This window comes from Clytia hemisphaerica, unplaced genomic scaffold (genome assembly GCF_902728285.1).
Source record: "Clytia hemisphaerica strain Z4C2 unplaced genomic scaffold, Clytia hemisphaerica genome assembly, whole genome shotgun sequence".
NCBI lineage: Eukaryota > Metazoa > Cnidaria > Hydrozoa > Leptothecata > Clytiidae > Clytia > Clytia hemisphaerica.
Window position 1 is genome coordinate 6,852 of NW_027104038.1, and position 24,099 is coordinate 30,950.

Genomic DNA, 24,099 nt, shown 5'->3' on the forward strand with positions numbered 1-24,099 from the left:
CGAGGCGCCGCGTATTTTTCTTTCAAGCGGGAGCGCCCCGGGATAAAAAGGAGATTTTAAGATTAATGTTGAAAAGCAATTTTTCGAGAAATTAGCGAACATCACCAAAAAGGTGGGGACAAATTGGCTTTCTTTTTTCGTTCTAATATATATAAATCACGTGAAAAAAAGAATTATTTCCGCCTTTTCTTTCACTTTCGCTTTCGTGTTACGCGATTCCAATTGGATGAATACCGCTCGCTAAAAAATTCTGATTGGCTGTAAGTCTTTAGCTTGGGGATTCTGATTGGATCATTTCCCGCGTCACGGTTGAATGTTGATTGGTGAAAGTTTCTGAGCGTGAATCTGATTGGATGAATACCTGAAAAGTAACATAGTATGTAAGTATTTTGCTTATCAAAACCTAAAGATTTCCAGGGGGTTTTATTTACTTTGCATGACGATAATTTTTAAGCCTACAAAACACCGAGAGAAAAAACCCAACATAGATAGAACAGGTGTATTTTGTAATGTAGAATATGATAGCGTGAATCTTTTTGAAATTCTATGTCAGGATTTTTTCTCAATGCCCCGTAACTATGCCCGGGGTACCCGTTGCTAAGACCTTATGTTAAAAACGAAAGCGATTACGGCAAAAAGTAGCGATTTTCGTAATACCTCAAATATTGATACTTGACTGTACTGAAATACTAGACAAAATGACAAAAACACAATTTTATTGTTTTTTCATTTTTTATTCTATTTGTTTTCTTATTTATATTTTGCCACAGTTTCTCCATCTTATTTGCATGTCATGAACATTTCCAGCATGAGCAAACTCAATGCAGACCCAAGTTCTTTGAGCAACTAGTCGAGGAATGGTGAACTATTTTTTCAAAAGTTTTCTCACATAGCACACACATAACATCAAAACCCCTCTTGGAGATTTCCAAAACTTTTTTCAGCTTTTCCAAAAATATTATCCCACACATGGAATAGCTTTTTTACTGTTTTTTACCATATTTTGAAATTCCATAACAAGTTTTGATGAACACAGTTGCATCTTTTGGTATTTTTATGTGTAAAGAATTAGGTAAGTGTCAAGAGAAAAGTTTTTGATAATTTTTTGAAATTTCGACATTAAAAAAAGTCAGTTTTATTGAAATAGTTTTCTAACTCACTTTTCAAACCTAATGTATGATAGCTTAAAATTCAAGTTACAGTAGAGCATCCTCTATACGATTAAAAAAAATAAACAAAAAGTTTAAATCCTCAGATCCTGAAGATCACAATATCTCGACAAACCTGTATACTTCTTTTTGGTGCACCTGGTAGTAGGAAAAATATACCCTGTTTTTTTTTACAGCTTGAAACCCAAACATCTTAAACTTTCCAAACGACAAAACAGGCTGGCAATTTTAGATTGGTTTTTACCAAAAATTTCTAAACAACTTGTTTGGTTTAGATTTTCTGTAAAAGACATACGTAATGAATATCATGAACAGATTTTAATAAACAATTTAAATAATTTGATTCCATTTCTTTTGATTGATAGGTACACCAAGATCCTTGAAGAAAGTCTCAGTCAATTTGAATAACATGTTTGAAGATGTGGACGATGAATGCACTATAGTACCAGATCAATCGACAGCTTATCAAACTGCTCTTGAAGATCAGTCTTCGGCGGTCAGTAATTATATTTCAGTAAAAATCAAAAAAGCCAGTTTTTTGTTCTTTTTATGAAATGGAAATACATATTTTGTAAAGTGAATTCAGAAAGAACAAAACAGATTCTTTCTATAAAATGGTTAATCGGATTAAATTTCGCTAGATTAAATTTCGCGAGCGAAAATAATCGCAAAATTTTCTGGATTTAATTTTGCGAGGCAGGGTTTTGAAAAATTTTGCGTGGATTTAATTTCGCGAATGAGCCTGAAAACAGCTGAAAAATAGCCGAAAAATAGCTATTTTTTGCCAAAATGGAGACTTTGGACTGCTTTCTCCATCCAAAATGCTATTTAAAAAAATTTGTAGTGGATTTAATTTCGCGAGTCAGGAATCTCATGCGTTTACGCGAGTTTTAATTTCGCGAAAATGGCGAAAATTCACTAAATCGGAAATTTAATCTAGCAAAAGTTAATCCGATTAAAGTAGATAGAAAAATGTTATCTTAAACTGATCTGAAATCAAATGGATATTTTCTTTCAATCAAAAGATTATTAAATCAGAACACTTTTCTGTTTTGTTTTTTAGACACTCTACACTGCAATATAGAGATATACCTATTATTGCATTAACCAAACGAAATTATTTTTCCCGTCCCAGCTTCTTTCCTTGCGATCCTATTCTGCATCCCAGAGTATTGGATAAAAATTAGAAACACTTGTGAATCAGATTTTTTTGTTAACAAGGTTTTGTTTCATTTTTATGTTATGGAATGTATTGTTGAACCTTAGATGCATTCAAGTCTCATCATACAAGAAGAAGCCAATAAAGGTATTGACAGTATCAAGCAAATGGAATCGCTCAGACATCAAATTCATTCTTCTTTTTACCCAAACTACAGAGGTAAGCTTTGATACAGATATTGTTTTATATGATTGAACGATCGGCTAAACTATTAAAAGATGATAAAAACTAGCTGTGCCAGAAACCTTAGACTACTTTCAGTTATTTTCTTATTTTTACTCAAGAGTGTTCTGGTCTTGATTTTGAAAAAAAATAAATGTCGTGAATGTCGCTTATTCTGATCTCTGTCGATTAGCTCATCAAAATCACATAGCATCTGCTAGCAGCTTATTAAATATGTTCATTTTTATATAGTTCTTTTTCAAAATTTTAGAAATCTCTCCAGGAAATCTGTCAGATACATCAAGTGTTGATACGATAGCATTGTTACGATCTACTATTTCACTACCATCACCGGAACTCCAGGTTTGATTTTAGTTTAATTTGTTTGATCTGCTAAACCATCTTCGACTGGGAAATTTTTTATTAGTGTATGTTCTATAGAGTCTTAAAATGTTCTACTTTTATGGAAAGCTTATTACATTAGAAACGTTTTCTGCTTGCAATCCATTTTAAACTGACTCATCTTATGACTAAAATAAATATAATCCAAACCCCCTTGTTGAGGTGGGACATCAAGGGATAGGTGTCATAGTGTCCTCCCTTATGCATTTTTTAGCAAAACAATGTAAAAACATGTCTTTCTCTGAGAAATGGCTCAATTTTAATCCTAAAAATGTCAATTTTTAGGCAAAAACGCATGAAATTGGGGACTTTCAGGCTTCGAAAATTTTTTCGAAAAGGGGCTATTAATATAGATTGGCAAAACGATGAAAAAGAAAAAATAGAGGGTATAAATTAATTTGATCAATAGCCCATTTCTGTCACGTTTATAATTTTTCAATTTTATGATCTTCAGCTTGATGAAAATGGTATTCTGATAGCATCTATGAACAATTTGAAAAGTTTGTATCACTCGCCATCGAGTATCCTGGATTCTTCACTGGCAGCTGAAAACACCATTTTGAAAGAAAACATCGAAAAAGAGAGACTTAGGCGAAAGGTTTATTGATATGTTTTATCAATTTGAAATAATTCATTTCTTTTGGTATACCTTATCGGGGAAAAAAAGGTCGGGGGGAAGTGACGAAAATTTTGATGGGGTGACGAAATTCCCCCCCACAACATCTTTTCCCCGATATTTTATCACCCGACCAAAACTTTTACCCGATTGTTTTATCCCCGATCAGAACTTTTAACCCGATCGTTTAAACCCCAACCAAAATTAAAATCTATATTTTTACACCTTCATTAACCGAAATTAGTTCGGTGAAAGTGAATAAATTGTAAATTTTATCGGGGAAAAGTGACGAATTTGAAATTTTGGTCGGGGGAAAGTGACGAAAATGCCTCTAGGTGACGAAATTTTTACCCGATAAAAAAAGATCCGACTAAATAAAACTCCGACATTGTTTTCCCTGATAAGGTACTATTCACACAGTATATATTATTTTCCTGCAAGATTTGAACTATATTCGAGTTACTTACTACTTTTAATCAATATTAATAATAGGAGAATCCTAGAATTTTCGTTGCTTGGGATTTGTATTTTCAACTGTAGACTTTTTTTCCAACTTTCCTACCTTATTGCTTCCAGGCTTTGATACGCTCTTTTTCTTTTATAGGAACTTAGATTTATAGGAATATTAAGACTATAACTATAAGAAATTGCAAAAAAATACAAACAATTTCTTTAGAACAATGCAGAGCCTTGAATTACTTAATTTCAATAAATTTAGGGGTCAAAGTAGTAAAATTGTGTATAAAGCCTAATTGCTAATTGCTCTTATCCTGTTCTTATTATAGATAAGAATAGGATAAGAACAATGCGAGGCTCAGACTACCAAAAAATGAGAACAGCCTTGCCTCATTAGAAATCTACTGGTTCTTATAAAAAAGTGCATTTACTTTAACCGCTTTTCACTGCTTTTCATCTTTTTCTTCTATTTTACAGCATTGTGAAGATCAAATTAAGATACTTCAACAAAAGGTATATAACTGAAAGCAATAAATTATCTAAGGATGCATAAAAACATTTGAGCTATTTGATATTTTTTTAAGAAGTTCGAACAACACAGAATGCACTTTTACTAGAGCAGTTACACTAGAAATTTGCGAGAATTTCACTTCAGTCATCATCATCAGTCTAGTAGTATTTTATCAAACTGAGGTCAATTGGTAGATACACGTGTTCTCAAAACATAATGGACTGTGCTTTGTCTTTCCAGCTTCTGGATAGCCAAGAGCAACTAGCTGTAAGTGTATCGACAGATCGGAAAAAACAAATTATGATAGAACAATTGGATAATGTAAGTATTATATAATTCTGTTTAGATTGGTGCAAACACATCCAGTATTTGATCCAACATTTGAAAGTTTTTTTAATGCTTGATGAAATGTTGGATGCACTTGCATTGCGTCAAAAAAATCTAATTTTTTTAAGGAAATTTAGAAAAATGTAGACTTTCCACCCAACATTTCATCCAACAATGGTTTTAAAATGCAGATCAAATGTTTGATGCATTTGCGCCGGCCTTTACTTCTAGACAGTTATCTCAAGACGCATCTACATTTTCATAAACTAAAATGGATCTTGAGTGTTCCTAGCCTGTCAGACTAAAACCACTTTTTTATCGCGTTTTAACAAAGAAAAAATTTGGTTTGTGGGAAGGCACTGGCTTGAGTATTCCGTGTTATGTGCATTGTAAACTTAAAAATTAGCGCCTGGAAAAATATGTGAGAGTAGCATTTGAAGAGAAACAAATAATAACAATAATAGTTTCAACTTCGATTTGGTAAACTCTAACAAACGATAATTAAAAGTTCGACATGTGCCGTGAACAGCAATAGTAAGATTCAATGATACCTCTAAAAATAGACTCGATTTGATTTCTTTTGTTTTTGTAGACTCTGGCAAACGTGGTGGAGGGATGGAAAAAGAAGGAGAGCTTACGAGATACAGCGTACAAGCGCGTTTGTTCGGAGAAAGAAACATTAGAATCCACTGTGCAGAGGCAAGAAGAGGTACGGAGAGTTTTAAATTGGCTCGGTCATCAGCGACTTTTTGTTCGATCATTTATTAGCCTTCAACCAGCCTTAACTGACCCATTTCATTCAACCAAATTTATCCTACCTAAATTCACAGTCGATAAAATTGACTGGCAAGATAATTCTTTTTTAAATCATCTCTGTTTTTCAATATTTTATAAAAATTACATCATTCTTTCGGAAGATGCACTAACCGAGTCACCGCCAAACTTGAATCCAGAACTTTGAATCGCATTGAACTTTTCTCATTTTATGTGTGACTGAGAATTGAGGTTCATGTAGATACAAGGTTTAAAATGTTCTTATCGAGTTTCAGTGCTAATTATCTAGATTTATGATTTCATCGCTAAATTCTCTACAAGGGGAAGTTTTATGACCTTTTAAATACCTTAACGATCTTAAATTGACTTGGATCCCTGATCCACTTAAGCACCAACAATAAAGCCACCAAGGATCAGCGTTATAAGGGCTGTCTGGGGCTTTTTTTTTAAGTATTAATTTCAGTTTCAGTGTAAATGTTCATGTTAATTTCGTTTTTAGTTGCTTAGCAATTTCGAGAATGAACTTGCAGACGCTGTAACGACGATAAACGACGAGAAGTCAAAACTTCAAAAACAAGAACAGAGTTTTATTGAGCAGGTATGAAATTACTGTTCCCTTTGTGGCCTGTGTTCGAGGTGGGGTTCTTCGATTGAAAAGGGGTCTGAGTCGAGGGTTTAAACCGCGGTCGTAAGATCTGTTGGGGTCTTTCAACTGTTGAGGAAGTAAGACCTAGTTTGTATAATCGGTTTGGTCTTTTAATCGAAAAGGGAACTGAGTTGTTGAAAAGATTAAAACGATGTCAAAAATATGCGGGGTTGTTTCATCGAAAAGGGATCTGAGCATGGCATGGAGTTACTTTAGAACGCCATGGATCTGAGCTATCGAAACTGAAGATCTGAAGATCTAGTCAAGTGAATATAGACAGGAGATATCTCAGCGGATTACGAATTCTCCTTTATTTTTAATAGATTCAAGATTACAGTGGAAAGTTGAAAGACATTGAAGAAGAACTGACGAAAACTAAAGAAGAAAACACGCTATTGTCTTCAGCAAAAGAAGGATTTGTTAAAGATAAAGAGACGCTGTTAAACACACATCAGCAAGAAATGGAAGACTTGAGAAAGGTAATCGCTTTCTTATTATAATTATATCTATTTAGCCTGGATATAAAGACTGCAAATCTTTTTTTTTATGTTTCTGATTTACCGCCTGGTCTTTCTAGAAAATTGCATCCAAATTTCAAAAGGCAGCGCATGCGCACTTTGTCTATTCAATTAATGCGCAACACTTAAAATTTTCCGACCCTGGGTTTACAAGGGTCTAGCTAAAACCATGCTGTAAATAGTAGAAACATTTAAAATAAAAATATCCAGTCTAATACTAATATTTTTTATCAAGATCATCCAGTCTAATATTTATCAAGATTATCAAGAACGTCGGATCTGTTCTTTGGCTTTGGCGATTTTTTGGTTTTTAAGAGGGATGTTCATTCGAGGGGACGTTTAAAAAATAATTTAAAACCAAAGTCATTTTAATGAAACGTATTGTAATAGAAAATTCAACCTTTTAGCGCGTGCATGGAAATTCCACAGTGCGAGTAAACTAGGTCACAGTGTGGATGTAAACCACACTGAAACGACCGCCTTCCATCACGCAATTGCGCATCACGCTCGCGAAAGAGCGCGCGCACATTATTAACGCTTACATGTCATGTACCAGATAAACATGTCATCTCCAGTACATTTTAGATTATTCATTGAAAACAGATTACAATATAGTCATTTTTCATGTTTCGATTATTCAATTCCGAATATAAGACATTCAGGGAAAAAAAGAGAAACACCTGGGTAATCTAGTTCAAAAAACCGAAAGTAAATGGTAAAGTAATGAGCCAAGGCAAAACGAGATTAGCGTACCACTATGAAAGAAACCGCCTCCGGCGGTCGATTATATTTTATCTTTTCTATTTAAACGACATTAATTTTTCGAAAAGTGGAATATGATTACAGTTGGCACTAAAGATCTCTATTCATAATTCCGATTATTGAAATCTACGGTCCCTCCCTCCGTAACCATTTGATTTCCCGTATTTTGCAAGCAACAATCTTTTTACTTTGTGTCAGTCAGGTTTTAAGGAGGATGATTCTTGTGTCTCTCAGTTGTTTTCCATAACGCATGACATTTTTACAGGGTTTGACGCTAATCCTCCTTTGGACACGAGGGCAGTGTTTTTTGATATCTTAAAGGCATTTGATCGAGTCTGGCATGAGAGTTTAATTAATAAACTCCAGCCCTATGGGGTATCTGGTCCCCTGCTTTCCCTTTTTAGAAATTTTCTGTCAGGTGTAGGTATCAGAGGATTGCTTTGAATGGAAAGACCTCTGAGTGGAAACAAATCAAGGCAGGAGTTCCTTTATGCTCAATTCTTGGTCCTCTGTTTTTTCTAATCTACATCAGCGACCTTCCCTAACAATCTCGAGACCAAGCATAAGATCTTCGCTGATGACACACCTTTATTTTCGTTAGTGATTGACCAACTTTTGAGCAGTGAGGAACTAAACAGAGATCTTGCAAGATTAAGTGAGTTGGCTCGTCAATGGAAGACTTCTTTTAATCCTGATATCACAAAACAAGCTGTGGAAGTTTACTTTTCCAAAATGCTCTTATCTGCTAATTCTCCTGTTTTATCTTTCAATTATACTGACATAAGAACTAGTGAATGTCAGAAACATCTAGGTCTTTCTTTGGGTCCCAAACTCTCATTCAGTCACAATTTAGACGAAAACAAGGTATTGGCCTCTCATTAACAGACTTTGCAAACAAGTACCAAGAAAATCTCTGCTTTCTTTATATAAGTAATCCTGGAAATTCGACTTTTGTGCGTAAGCTTGAATCTATCCAATATAATGCCTGTCGTGCTATAACAGGCTGCTTTCGTGGAACGTCTCAAGAAAAACTTTATTCTGAACTTGGTCTCGAGAGTCTTGCTGATCGTCGATTTAGTAGAAGAATGATCTTCTTCTACAAAATTCTGTACAATTTAGCCCCCTCTTATTTACGTAACTACTTACCAGCAAGACTTACGGCACCAGATAATCTAAGAACAAGAAATCCTTTTTATCAACTTAATATTCGAACTAAACGTTTCCGAAATTCTTTTTATCCTTACTGCATATTACAGTGGAATATTCTGGCTCGTCGTATAAGAGATATGCCTTCAGTATCTACCTTCAAAAAAGCAATCTTCGAGTTTCTAAGGCCCAAACCTTTTCCTGTTTTTGGAGCTCATGACAACCAGGGTGTGGTCCTTCTTGATTGTCTTCGAGTAGGATTTAGTCACCTCAATGAACATAAATTTAGACAGGGTTTTCGTGACACCTTAGATCCCTTTTGTGCGTGTAGAATAAATTCCATCGAAAACTCTCAACACTTTATTTTGCATTGCTCTATTTACTCTCAGGCAAACATCTCTTGTTCAACAAACTTCTGAACCTAGACATAAATATTTATCCACTAAGCCCTCCTAAGCTCTTCAACCTTTTGTTAGACACAAAACCATCTGTTCCTGGTTACCCATGATTCATTTCGACCGTATGATCCTATGATCATCTACATATTGTCAACTTTTCAATCAATTTGATTGGTCAAATGTAGAAGCCAAAAAGAATTGAAAATAAGTGACACAAAATCTTCGAAGTAGTGCACAAGCGTGATATTATGTAGAGAACACATTATCATTTCATAGCTTAGCTTAGTAAGCTAAGCCTGAAGTAACAAAGTTAAGATACGACTTCTACCATAATGAAAATATAGCGTTATGAGTCGTTTTAAAGATTTTCATTATCTATAAGATTTCGACATAGTGTGCAGAGGAGTCAAGCCCCCATCATTTTTCAGGGGGGGCTAAGAAAAATAGCCCCCCGCTAAATTCTTGAAACATAGCCCCCACGTTCACAAAGCAAAACATCAAAGAAATTGTGCAAAATTTTTTTTCAAGACGGATAAAACCTTCCCCAAAGCATGGATTTTTAACATAATTTAAAATATCCTCAACCTATCAGTCTGCCCCCAGTTCCATTACACAACACTCAGCCCCCCCACCCTAGCAAGCTAGCCCCCCAGTATTTTTTGAAAAATAAGCTCGGGGGGGGGTGCATTCTATGTCCTAGTTTGCCTCATATTTCTTTTAGTATTTCAGTCCCCGCTAACCATCAAATTCGACTAAGTGACTGAATCAAAACCAACTTATATTTCTGGGCTGTACCTAAGTAAATTTTTCTCATAAAACTCCTCGTCTTTCTTTTTTAGAATCTAATGTGTTCAGAAGCACTGGTAGCAAAGCAGAAAGATGAACTCAATTCTATTGGGAAGTCTGTACAAGCAAATAAAGTAGAGTTTGAGGTTTGTACTTTCTATGTGTACACATATTTTCATATAAGAACAAATTATCTAATAACATAAAGGCTTCGAGGCTAAAAAATTGAAAACCTGTTAAAGCTTTACAGACTCGTGCAATTTCTTAGAAAATTACACTAAAAAACTTTCAAAAAGCTTTGAAAACCCAAAAAGTTAATGAAGGCTCCAAAATCTTTTTTTCATTTTGGTCACCTTACTTATAATGTTGAACATTTCAAACTTCAACACTTGTGCCCTTCCACATCTCAGTAGTTTTGCTGTTCAATTCTTGACGCATTCTATTCAGAAACGTGAAAAACTACCGAGATCATTAACTTTTTCTTTAATCTTTTTCTCTAGCAACAAATGCAAGTGGTTGTTCAGGAATGCCATGTAAGCTCTTAAAACGTCTCTTTTTTTTGTTGATCAATGGCTTTTTGCAACTTATTTACTCATGAACGGTGCGCTAAAATGACGCTAAAAGTAGATTAAACGGTTTTTTGCCTTATTGTCAGATTGCATTGTTTACGAAGACAAGATGTTTGAGCAAATATCTTTCATAAAAGAGCCATAGAGTTTAAATCAAAGCAAGCTATTTATTGTATCTATACTGCAAACATCAACTTCTACTTATTTTCAAAAGCATGCTTGGTAATAAGCCTGTTCGTCTAAAGGCTTCGGCACCTCGACAAAACTTGGTAATCTTACAACGCTACTGTGATCGCAATTTATAAGTCTACTAATTTGATCTGCTGAATGATTTTGTAATTCACGTTTTAGAAACTACAAAGCCACTTAAAGGACAAAGACAACACTATCAAAACCTTGCAGCAGGAATTAAACGAACGAACCAAGGAAAAGGTAGGAATGGAATATGCTTTTTCAGCTTTCAAGTCCTTTCCATCTAACTAGTTTTAGATTTTTGAGAAAGCTAAATCTTTTCTGAAACCATTCTGAAAAAGAGTGGCTTTTGAGCTATATCGTATGTATCGGGAAAATATTTTTCAAAACCAAATTAGAAAGATCGAAGCTTATCTCAAATCTATTCTTACTTTTGTAGCATTTACCTCAATCTCAATTTGTTTCTCTCTCTAGGAGTCGTTATCAGTAGAAATTGATCTTTTGAACGCCAAGTTTGATACACTGAAAACGAAACAAGATTCTGAAATGAAAACTCAACTAGAAAACCAGGTTTGTTATGTCTAATTTTTCGTATATTCCATGAGTGAGTTTTTCTAGTCTTGTGATTGCAATTAGAAGCGAAGCAAATTGTAGCTTTGGTATGACCCGGTCAGGGATTGATCTCACTACTTTACACACCGTGACCGACTGCTCTACATTCAAACTAGGGCTGCATCACCTACTAACATCTAAAAAAGTTATTCCGATTCTCTGTTGTGCCATAATGTATATAAAATAAATATCATAAAGATTACGTAGGGGATCTCCCTTCCTTCCGTCCACTTTTTCTCTCAGTGTGAACCAAGTGACTGAGGTTGGCAATCACAACGGTAGACGGGTGGAATTTTACAGTGAAATGAAATTTATTTAAAATCTTTTCCTTATCAGAGATGGATTAGTGATAAGGCTTCAAAAAGTAGAAACCTTATGACGATCATCACATTGAATAGACTTCCTACAAAATTCATCTAAGGATAATATTTTTGTCTTGGTATACAATACTTGTTCAATAAGTGTCTTATATATAGGGCCGACAAATCGTATGAAGTTTCTTATACGGTTCCCTTTACAAACAATTACGAGATTCTACAAATCTCTTTATCTGCCAGCCGAAAACAAATCGTTTCATTTACATTCTTCAGCAAAGTATTCTCTGATACCGTCATTTCGGTATCAAGAACAAGGTGCTTATCCTGTAAGTTGGCTTCCGTCTGTATACGTCTCTTCAATCGACGCACGGTTTCCGTGTCATAATTCAATATTGTGTATTGTTTTTGGAAAATGTGGAAGTCCTGTCCATCGTTAAGCTCTTTGATAAAAACATTAACCAATTTTTCGATTCTGAAGTTTGCGACGTCATTTTGCCAGATAGATTTCTGATCTTCTAACATTTGTGTCTGGTTTAAATCGTCCATATTGTTGAACACATCTAATTGGTCAGATGGGGTACCCGTCATGTTTCTAACGTGTTCTTTTAAGTCAACTATTCGGGCAGTTTCTAATATATTAATCTCCGTATGACGGTGATCTTCAGCAAAGGGAATCTGCAATGTGATTCTGACCGATTCCGGAGGTTTTATGGCTAAACATAAGACCAATTCCTCCGATTGCAACTGTTTCTGTTGCTCCAAATACAACTCCACTAAACTTTTGTTCAAATCTCTCAGGAGTCTGTGTTGTAAGAAAAGTCGTTGATTCCACGGTGGTATATTTAGGTTTTCTGATAAATATCCAATGAGATCTTTAACAAATCTCATATCTCTAGCTGGTGTATTTTTACTGGTGTTTCTTTTCGAGGAAACTGTTACCGGGATGAGTATTTCTCCTGTCAATGTCTTCAGTCTGATGTTCTTCAAATATGGAATATGGTATCTGTCACACAGCCCTTCCATTAAAGGATGGAAAGAATGTAAAATGAATTCCAAGTTGATTTCCCTACGATATGTTCCTGTCGTTTCGTCGAAAAATAGGTCTTCAATGTATGCCCCAGTACATCTTCTCATTGACGTTTCTGCCTTTACAAATAACACGATAAGGTCTTCAGGGACGGCGTGTCTTTCTGACAAGATGGTTTTGAGTTTCGACAGACTGGTTCCTGGGAATGCGGAATGGATGACGTCATTAACGGAAATGCAATCGATCTTTTGATTTAACAGGAACACGTTGATCTAGTAGAAAAAATGAAATCTAATTTTGGTGACATTTTATTTTATTTTCCTTTGCTAATATAAATTGGACCGACTTTGTCACCGATAAAGTCTTAAATGAATCACATTTTTAACCTTTTCTCGATGGCATGACTTTTCTCAAATAGAAAACGATATTAATCATTACCTTAATATCGTTTTCTGGTGCTTCGAGGTTCGATTGATTTTGACAAACCATGATGATGAATGGTGTGTGAATCTTCAGAAATTTCCAAGAACTGTTTTATTATTTGTCTTCGCATTGATTTATTTCAGTGCTTATACTAGAAAAAATTGGATTTTCTGATTTTGTTCTATCCCATTTCGGTCCAAAGATTCAAAACGCTTCAGGTGGTCAGTCTCCGCACCCGTAATTTGCCCTAAGTAACCAACACCCTGGTCCCATAGATTTATAAAGCCCGAAGTGCTAGATGTCGTACTTTAAGCCATCGCAGGCAAAAAAAGTGAATATAGTAAGAAATATAGTTTCTATTGTTTTCGAAAATCCGCATAACTTCTGATTGGTCAAGCGCTGAAATTCAATTGTAATGCCACGTGACCTAGGTAGGATTTCCTACCTAATCACGGCACACTTTTTAGCAAAAGTACGATGTATAATCTATGCCTGGTCCTAAGTAACACCCGCTTAGGGACACTAGCGATGAGTTGCGTGTATTCATGCAAAATATGCTACCAGGCTACACATGGAGTGTAAAACAAGCTATCAACACATGCACCTCCAAACATAAGCTATTAAGGTCTAATCATCTTTTATGATCGAACAAGCTGTATATACTTTCACTTTTGTAAAGACAACACGATCACAATTAGTTAATCCATTCTAATCTTCTTATTGATCCACCAGACTAAACGCCTTAGATATGCCTTTTTTTCGTTATCAGACTGTAGGAATATTTATTTCATCACGTGCTGATGTTATCAGGAAATCGCCCCTGCTTTCTCATTTCAATGACGCATGCAGTTTTTAAGTAAAGCTTCTATTACATAGCCCTTTTTTGTATAAGCGGTTATAACGTTGGAGTTGTCTGTATGTTTATAAATTAATCCATGATAAAATCCCATTCTGTCTTAAAACTCCTACTTTCTCCATAGCCTCAAAAGAAACAACAATTATTGCGTTTTTTGTAGTGCTCTAGGTTTCATGGCTTTATGATAATTATGAGCTATTTTCTCTATATAAGCGCTTGAAAACTATCCGTTGTACATAAAAGTTGGCAATACTGTTTGCTAGTGAATGTTATCTGTGTGGCGATGATGTATGGCGGCCGCCCACTCCCGGATACGGTCAAATCCTTAAGCTATAACCATAATATGGCATGACCTGAAGTTAATTGAAAATAATTGCAGTTGACGGTCTCAAATTCGAATAAGGGAGCATATCGAATAGTACAGCGTCGTTCACGAGCGTTTCTCGTTGACGGTGAATTATAGAGCCTATCGAGTAGTAGAGCGTCGACTTAGAGAGTGTCGATTGTACCTTTATCGATACAATAGAAAACTATTTCGAGGAGACAAACGAACTAAACTATTGCCATCATAAATCGGGTGTTCCCGTTCTAATCCAGTTTCTTTCATGCTCTGGTCTTACTGATCCAACAATCGAAAGTTTGTTAAAAAGCTGTAACATCTAAAATATTTAAAAGCATAATACAACTGGTATAGCTTCAGGTTCAATTCGATTTTTTTTTCGTTATCAAGGCTTTAAGTTTAAAATGTGTACCTGAATAAAATGTTATTAGAGATATTTTAAATACTTACGTATACTTATCTTTATTGATTATTATCAGCACAGTGATAACGATCCACTAAAAATATTTGCTGACATTCTTTTCGAAGGGAAAGTTGATGATATTGAACAAAACGATTTTTCTTAGAAGTTTCATTATTGATTTTGAAAGTGTCATCGAGTAAATAGCTTGTCTCTACGGCTAATTTCAAAATTCATTGCCGTAGAAACTGTTGCCATTGTCTTTTCTCATTTGAGATTTTTCAAACCGATCACTGGGAGGGAGTGTTGTTCAGAGAGGGGAGACTATGAGAGAAGTGTTTCTATTTATAAATTATCGCAGAGGTATCCGCACGGGAATCTTTTTATCAAACAGATGATGCGCATATAGTGTACTACGAAGCGATAAACGTGAGATACACTTTGGTACAGAGTAGTAAATAGCTGGCTACTCGTCACTTTATCGAATATGACTTCAAAAACGATTAAAACGATCGATTATACAGTAGATAAATCGAACAACTATAATTGTGCATACTTTATTTTCCTGCAAACCATGATGAATTTCTAGCTCGAACAAATTGCCCCACCCCTAAAAGTTGTCGACAGTGAAGTGTACTGACGACGCTCTTCAGGATCTGTTGTAGTCTTGAAGCAGCCATAGGATAAGCCGAATAAACCGATAACATTCCTTACTTCGACTTCTTTGAGTGAAACTTCTTGTGGCAGAGAAATCTTGGGTTCTAGGGTTTGATCCCGGTCACCGCCAACTCAACGAATGAGTAGCTTAGATTGAGTAATTTTGATCTTGGCGGTAAGTAACTGAGAGTTGAGAGTAAATGTGGGGCGCCGCCTCAGCCTGCGACCCCCAAACCCTATGTCTAGCGCAAATAGAAAAGAACTTCCCTTCTCTTCTCTTCTACCTTACTCCCGGCTCCGCTGACAGCCACCAGATGAATATACTTACTATAACTTCTTGTTCGAACTACCATAACTCAAATCTCTGCTGAACTCCAGTTGCTTCCCGCTTAAAATTACTTTAAAGACTCAGTTGTATGCTTCACCAGCCAAGAAGAGTTTTACCCTATCCCGGGGATGGGGTACAACCAGCGTTCAAAATTTTCCACACAAGCGATATAGAACACCATGTTTACGATTTGACTAAGTAGTAATTACTCGTCCTTTGGACTTAACGAACTTAGCGGTATTGATTTTGGAAATTGGACTTTGAAACGGTAGGGCGAGAAATGATATCATAACGGAAAACCATGTTTTTAAAGAAAAATAATACTTTTTATAAGAAAGAAGTTTTAAAAATATGTTATTAGAAGCTTCGTTAGATTCTAAAGCGGTCATTTTTAAGGGCCTGAATGGAGTAACAGTTGTACAGAAATTCACGTTTTCTCGCATTTAATGAAGCATGATTAAATACAGGAATTTTAAAATTACCTCAAAGTTTTTTTAAGTTGGTTTTCCCAGCATACAGCCAACGACATTCTTATAGTGTGGTTTGATATAGATTTTGATAAAGATAAATAAATAACGTAGTTTACCGGCTCGGAAATAGGTTTTCGAATGGAGGTAAACTGGGGGAGTATCAAGTGTAAAGGTTGGTTCAATGAATCAATAAAGCTTTTGCACGGGTAACCGTTAATTTCTTTAAAGATTTATTAGCAGACGATGTAGCTACAAGACCTTAGGATCTCAGGATTTAAAAGCTCAAATTTGCCCCAAAAAGGCTTGGAATATAGCCTAGAAGCCACCAAACCCCTCCAAATTCGAAATATTCAATGAAAGAAAGTGGAAGTGCTGCTATAGCAATTCTCGCCCGAACTTAAGATTTTCAAAAACGTTAAAATACACTAAATCTCAATATATTTCGACCACGGTTATAGGCTTCAACTCGTTTATTGTACCAGTGAGTTGATTCAAACCTAAATTTCATAACAGTAGAAAAAGATAAAATTAGATAACCCATTTGCTTTAAATTGTAGAAATGTACTTTTATATAAAACAAAATTACGCTTGTATTTTCCTGACTATTTTCAGCCGAAAATAGTCAACAGATTTATTACCGATAAGGTTTCATATGGATTAAAGTATAGCCCTTGAATTGAAATTGTTGTAAAAAAAAACCGCTGTGATGTTACTTCTTTCTTTGTTTTTGTAACGGTCAATTTTTTGATTATCGCATGACGTAGAGTGAGACTGAAAAGAGCTAATTGGATACATAGATACATAGATACTGCATTTCCTCTTTTTCGCGCCTTCCTTCAATTTGCGCTACTCGCTATTACTTTAAGGGCAGAAACTTTCGCGAGACCGAAAAGTCGCGAAATTTCGCGGGTTTAAGTTTTGCGATTTTTACTTTTTGAAGAAAATTTACGGAAGAAACTTTCGCGGTTTTTTGCGAATGTTCATTTTTAGTAGCAATAACTTTCGCGAGTGGCTAGGGAAAGTGAATAAAAAATTATTTCAAATCTCAATTTTCTTCTTCAAACGAAAAAGTACGGAGCTTTACTGGAGGGAATGGGATTCAAGACAGAAGTCCCTTGTTTTTTTTTGGCACTTGCGCCTTATTAAACAATGTGCCATTATTCTGAGGGGATTGGGGCAAGAACTTGCTTACCTAAATAGATTAATAAAGTTAGTGTTTTATTTTAATAGTTCAATCAACAGATCCAAGAAATACAACAACAAATCTCAATCACAGAAACTGAACTACGCAATTCCAAAAAGAAACAGGTACGTGCATCATTGCGTCTTGAATTACGAGGTCGGAGCTGTTAGTTAAGTTGTTATAGTCTGCCAAAATAAATAAGTTTTGCGGGCGTATTCTAGGGCGATCCAAATTTTGGTTTCAACTACTATGTACCCGTACGTAGAAAGAACACCACTCTTTCCCTGTCTTTTTCCGAAAAGCTTCTGAAAATTGAATTACAAAAGTTCTGCTCAACCCAGATGAATATTGTTTGTCATCTGTTCAGAATCCAAGCCTTTTTTGGTCCCGATGAGCTTTAAGCTAATTTGGAAAGTTTAGTTTGGCGTTACCACCTTTTTAGACTATATACCAATAAAAAATTAAATTAAAGTAAAATTTATCCCGTTTTCGTGTAGATAGTTGAGTTGATGCAACAACACAAGATGGAAATTGAAAAATATCGCAAGTTTTATCAACAGGTACTGTTATATAGAAGCAGCTATAAAGTTTAATATCAAAATTTTACTCGAGCATTAAACTACGCGTTTTTTTTAATAAGAACATCCAAAATTTTCGAAGCTTAAAAATTTCTTACTATGTTCTTATTTTCGCCATTTTGTGAATATTTTTGTGTCCATTTTCCTAAGAAATCGGGAATTTTGGAGTCCTCAAAGCCTTGAAATGTTCTGAACTTGTTCTTAATATTTTTGCCATCGAAGCCTTATTTTCTTATATAGTTTGTTCTTATAAGAAAACGTGTAGTCACTGACCTCATTAAGAGAATTTAAAGAATTTCTCTATCGTCAAGTTTTATAAAAGACGTTTTCTTCACCTTCAGGAGATGAAGAAGAAAGAAGATCAAATTTCAAAATTAAGAACAGACCACGAACAAGAGTAAGAAATCGTGGTTTTTGATGATTGTATACTTTCCGTCCAAGAAAAATCTAGTTGTGTAGTCTATAACACAGAGGACAGAACTTTTTCTAAAATATTTTTACGGCTGAGTTGGAAGTGCACATATCAAAGGTTAAGTCTTCAAACGAGGTTGTTGGGCTACTAAAGATTAATAATTTTTGAGTAGGTCTTTTTGAGTAGGTGTCAGGCAGCCATATTTCATTTTGGCCCACCTTCGGTATGGCGGTCATGCCGAAGGATATTTGATAAGGAGCCTGCAACTTTCAGTAGAAGGGAGATATATAATTAATATATGATTATGGAGTAAAGACATGCAGATAATGCATACCAAAAAAGTTCAAATTAGTCTCAATCAATTCTTATCCCCGAAACAGTAATTAACCCTCGGCTGACATTTGGAGGTTCTACCGAGATCCTAATGGGTCTCGGACCGTTGTGATGTTCTGGGGAATGTAATAGAAATGAGAAAATCTGAAGGTTCTTTAACAAAGAGAGCGATATTGAATGAATTTTTATGAGTAGCAGTAAGTCCTGAGTAAGACACTAAACTGTTCCCGGGCTCCTTTGAGCAAGGTCAGCACCCGGAAGCTCCCCTTTGTCAGGGTTACGACGAAGTTAGTTAACGTATAATGGCAATTACAAGAGGTACGTGTGTACGAATTTTTGTGATTTGCGGGTATTTATGAGGAAATACGAATGTTGTGACTTATAAATATTTATGGTAAAATATGAATCAAGAGTAAAATAAAATCATGGTGTAGTTCGCGAACATTAGTCCGAACATTAAGAATTGTGGTGCAGTACGAGCAATTCGGAGATTAAAGATTTAACGAGTAAAGAGAGCAGTTGCCAACAGTGGAAGAAAATACGACAGCAAATTGTACAGTGTGGAAATCAATCAACGATTCACAAGCTTAAATGCAGATGCCAGAGCGGCAGTGAGAGAAGAGCTGCAGGAACGTGTGCGAAATAATCATCAATTCGTTATCAGGCAAAACTCGTCCCTCTCATGGTTCACATCACGTTGGTACTTATGGTTGATGTACCACACAACGCAGGGTGAATTGAACTTGATGGGACACGGTTCACGCCCCTTACCATTTGGAGGATTTGTGAACAATCCACACTTTCAGAAATTATTTGTTAGAGCTGGCGCCATAGTGAAGAAAGAGCATCAAAGAATCCGGAGACGGGTTCGAAGGAGAGGAACGGTACGTGTGGACCTCACCCGACTCATCTCCTAGACGGACTAACGATTCATCATGCGACCACTGGCCAGACGCACCGGTAATGGGGCTGATGGATTGTCACGAAATAGGGTTATAAGGGATTGGACGCGCAGGACAAACGTTTCACCTTGCAACACAGGAGATGAACGCACGACGAACGAACCGTGTTGCACAGTTTGCATGGACCAGATTGGCAACAGCGACACGCAAACCAGTTGATGTGGGCAGCCAGGAATTGTTTGGACATTTATATGGATTTGTCTTCGGACAGCACTTATCCTGTGGCAAAGCGTTGCCCACTGTGCAACTGGGAGTGGCCTGACGGTCCAAGAATGGTGCCAAGACAAGAAGGACAATAAAATGGAGATTGCGCATGAACATGGCACCTTTGAATTGTTCTTGAAAATTTCATGAAAAAAGTTTATTGCTAGATATATTTATTATTAGAATATTTATTGTTAGAAACCAAATTACATATATACCAAAAAGATTGTAGTATTTTATGTTAGAAAGTTATTATTTACTTAGTTTTAGAATGTATCTTTGACGAAATCTTGTAACGAGGACGTCACATTTTTTTTGTGGGGGGGTTGTCAGGCAGCCATATTTCATTTTGGCCCACCTTCGGTATGGCTAGCATTCCGAAGGATATTTGATAAGGAGCCTGCAACTTTCAGTAGAAAGGAGATATATAATTAATATATGCTTATGGAGTAAAGACATGCAGATAATGCATACCATAAAACTTCAAATTAGTCTCAATCAATTCTTATCCCCAGAGCAGTAATGTCAACCCTCGGCTGACAGTAGGTCACTGGCGTGCTCAAGCATAGTAAGTGTGTTGACATTAAGGCTGGATTCGTTTTCAATCCGTATAATACAGTAATATGAGTCTTATTATGATACTACGATAACTGTTATAGGATGGTATCAAGTTATTGTAACTACAACTATGTTATAATTTGTCCCTTTCATTATCTTTTGCCTATTTTGTATAGTTGAAATTTTACCCTCATCGGTAAAAATGAAACGCACTAAAAATTACAGTTTGTTGGACTTTCTGATTTGATTTTTTATAGCTTGAACAAAGCCAAGAAGCAAATAGAATCATTGAGCATCGCTGGACAAAGTCTTGAAAAACAAAGGTTTGGAAAATATTTTTGTTACCATAGATTCTCCATATCACTCACCACATTATTCGAATTTCTTTTTAGCTGGATTATGTTTTCTGAAGTCTGTCTCAATATGATCTGCTGCTGAAAAAAAGCTGTAACTTTTGAAAGACTAGATTTATGCTCGTTGAAAAGATCGTTAGGAGTGGAATATTATATTGTAGATGAAGAATGGAGAACAAAAAAGAAACTCCTTCATACAATTGTAATGTACAGGGTGTCCCTAATTAAAGTATCGAGTCGAAACACAACTACAGGGTGTCCCTAATAAAAGTATCGAGTTTGAACATGCGATTGAGTAAAAAAGTTTGTGTGTGTTATCGCTAAAATATAAGAACGTTCTCCATCACATAGGCTCATTACAAAAGGTAGTTACAACGTATAAATTAATCAATAGCCCTTTTACTATTCCCCTGTTGCATAAATGTACGTCTTTAAAAATCAAAATTAATAAAAATTCAAATTCCCTCGTTTTACTTATTTATTGTTCCATACATTCCATTTTTATTATTTTCATAGTTTTACATACGATTCTTTACAAACATGTTTTAATTGTTGCGTTTTTCTCATGACCGTAATTTCGTTGCATTTGTAAACAGGCAGAGTATGTTTTTATTGTTACGTAATGACAAAGAAAAAAGAGGGAGAGCTTTAAATACAATTTTGTGAATACACACTTAAAACTTTCTACTCAATCGCATGTTCAAACTCGATACTTTTATTAGGGACACCCTGTATGAGTAGAAAGTTTTATGTGCGTGTTCACAAAATTGTATTTTAAGCTCTCCCTCTTTTTTCTTTGTCATTACGATTAATTTATACGTTGTAACTACCTTTTGTAATAAGCCTGTGTGATGGAGAACGTTCTTATATTTTAGCGTTAACACACACAAACTTTACTACTCAATCGCATGTTCAAACTCGATACTTTAATTAGGGACACCCTGTATAATGTGCTTTTTGACTTCGCAAAGAAACTTCTGCTCGAAAAACTTTCTGCCCTTAAAGTATTTAAAGAGGCTTCGTAATTTGATGTGTAAAATCCATTTTTCCTCAAGCAAAAAAACCTTGCTTTGACCATTATATATATCGATGAATTCTTTTTATTACCAAGGAGTGACTTGATGCAGCGAATGAAGTTGATGATGCAACAGCACTGGGATGAAACTGTTTCACTCATCAGTAACAACCAAAAAAATAAAATGGTATCACCCTCTACTCATCTTTCATGTTCTTCTTGATTTACTGCAGTGATACTTATTCGGTGCTCCAATTTCTCACACTTCTCTCAACTCTCAGACGAATGAACACAAATAAGTTCGATTATGAGGCCACGAATAACTTAACAGTGTGAAGACCTCAAAGAGATACAAAGACGTATCCTTCATCGATAGATGCTTTGGTATATCACGAATATCAGGGCCCACGCCATCGTTTTATACTGCTAATTGTATTCGTGATAAACCAAAGCATCTATTTGATAAAGAAATGCCAAAGCTGTCAACCGGACTTCAACGCCAAATGATTCGATCTGCCATTTAGTCAGTTCAGTGGGGTTGAATGTCTCTGTATTTAATTTGTTATCTGCGAATCAAAAGTCAGCGCATTGTATAAATCATTATTAATAATTATCAAGATTTCGCTTTCTTTTTAAGGTAACCGTTGACGATTCTTTATCATTTCAACCATTAACATCAACATTCCACCAGCAGCATCAATACCAACATCGAAACTTAGCCACACCCCACCACAACAACCAACAACCGCCACAACGTTTGATAGAAACACACAACCCCAAACAACACTATCATCAAACATCAATACAGCAAGACAGCGTGTTGCAGCCGTCTTTATCTGAATCACAACAAGATCACCATGGCAACAGTATGAGCTATCAACATCAACAAACCCCACAACAACAATCACACCCCAGACTTCATTCACCTTCAAAAGAACCGAACGTCATAAACCGTCCAAGAACCTCATCCCCTGTCGACCGAAACAAGAGACCAACCAACCAACAATACGCAGACAGTCCTTCACGTAAACTTTTCACAGACAGGACGTTGCAAGAAGCAGTAAATACAAGTAGAGTCGATGTAAACAAACAGGATCCAATTTCGTTACTTTACCAAGATCTTGACGAGGAAGAAGGTCTGTTTTCGATTTATGTTCAGTTGAGCTAGAATCTGTGTCTATCTTTCACAAAAACCTTAGTGCAGGGTGGAAACTTCAAAAATGATCGGATTCGGCTGAAATTTTGCACACTTTTTCCTTAAGTGAATATCTACGGATATTTATTTCAATTTTCCAAAATTTCGATTTTTGGGGCATTGGCAATACTTTTTAGTTTTTTTTACTACAATCGGGCCTATTAACCCTTAGACCACGAGGGAAAAGACCAAAACAAGCCAAAATACTGAGTCTCAGACTTGAAACCATAGCTCCTGACCACTTAATTTAAAGGGGAATAAACCGATTGCTTTTAGAAAGAGTATAGAAATAGTTTTGATTTTCAAAAAAAAAATGTAGAACAATTTCAACTTTTGCTCACTGTAGATCAAAAGTTAAGGGGGGGTACAGGAACAGCTCCCCCACAGTTTTGAACTGCCCCTAAAAGCCTAGTATGAATAGGGTTAATGATTCTTTGTGAATTATTTTTCAGTTGGTTTATCCGAATCACGTGGTATAGCAACAACAACAGACACAAGTCGCTTAAGTTTAGCAGATGGTAAAAATGTCCAATTGACACATTTCATCGAAACAGTAAGTCTGTTCTTCTTATTTCTTATTACAGTGGAGTCTCTGTATCTCGAACATGCACGGGGGAATACAAATTTATTCGAGATAAGGAAACTTCGTGTTATGTTGTAAGCTTTATAAGGCATTGTAAACTGAAGGGACGAGAAAAATTGTTCGAGTTAAGGAGACTCCACTGAATTTTATTCGTTCTACGAAAGATGCTCATCATTTGTTATGTTACACAGACTAAGACGCAGTTATAATGTTGATATGAAATTTAAATCAACTTTGAGTTAGATTTGAAAACATAATTAAAGGAGGACACATCATGGTGAACAACTAATTAAGTATTTTGTTTATTTATTTATTACAACGAGTAACAAAACATAAACTAAGGAACATTTAATTTAGGGAGACATTCGGGTAATAGAGTTTCGAGTTAATGGAGACTGTACTGTATTAATTCCTTTGTTCTCCAAAAACAACATTTTTCGCCAAATTAAACCCACGCAAAAATTAATCCACTTAAGGTAAATGGAATTTTTTTCGAACATTATACTTTTAAGGAAATGAAATATCGATTTTATTATTCTTTATGGACAGCCTGGAAATTTTTGTATGTGAACAGTTTTGAGGCACTGACCTTTCCAAATGTAACTTACCTATGTTCTTTCAAAATTTAGGCTTTTCTTAA

At 35.5% G+C, this 24,099-nt stretch overlaps 1 protein-coding gene across 1 annotated transcript in view; it reads left to right on the top strand.

Moving 5' to 3' along the window:
• Nucleotides 1-1,534: 1,534 nt before the first annotated feature.
• Nucleotides 1,535-24,099, top strand: part of LOC136811747 (centrobin-like) — a gene marked incomplete at its 5' end in the record, with an annotated part of 32,550 nt that continues 9,985 nt past the window's right edge. The window contains 20 exon segments of the mRNA XM_067068366.1: nucleotides 1,535-1,665; nucleotides 2,436-2,547; nucleotides 2,822-2,913; nucleotides 3,407-3,550; nucleotides 4,502-4,537; nucleotides 4,776-4,856; nucleotides 5,455-5,571; nucleotides 6,136-6,234; nucleotides 6,606-6,761; nucleotides 9,946-10,038; nucleotides 10,393-10,425; nucleotides 10,813-10,893; nucleotides 11,128-11,223; nucleotides 17,314-17,391; nucleotides 17,764-17,826; nucleotides 18,186-18,241; nucleotides 20,571-20,636; nucleotides 21,778-21,868; nucleotides 22,319-22,817; nucleotides 23,329-23,429. Coding sequence (XP_066924467.1) covers nucleotides 1,535-1,665; nucleotides 2,436-2,547; nucleotides 2,822-2,913; nucleotides 3,407-3,550; nucleotides 4,502-4,537; nucleotides 4,776-4,856; nucleotides 5,455-5,571; nucleotides 6,136-6,234; nucleotides 6,606-6,761; nucleotides 9,946-10,038; nucleotides 10,393-10,425; nucleotides 10,813-10,893; nucleotides 11,128-11,223; nucleotides 17,314-17,391; nucleotides 17,764-17,826; nucleotides 18,186-18,241; nucleotides 20,571-20,636; nucleotides 21,778-21,868; nucleotides 22,319-22,817; nucleotides 23,329-23,429 — 2,225 coding nt within the window.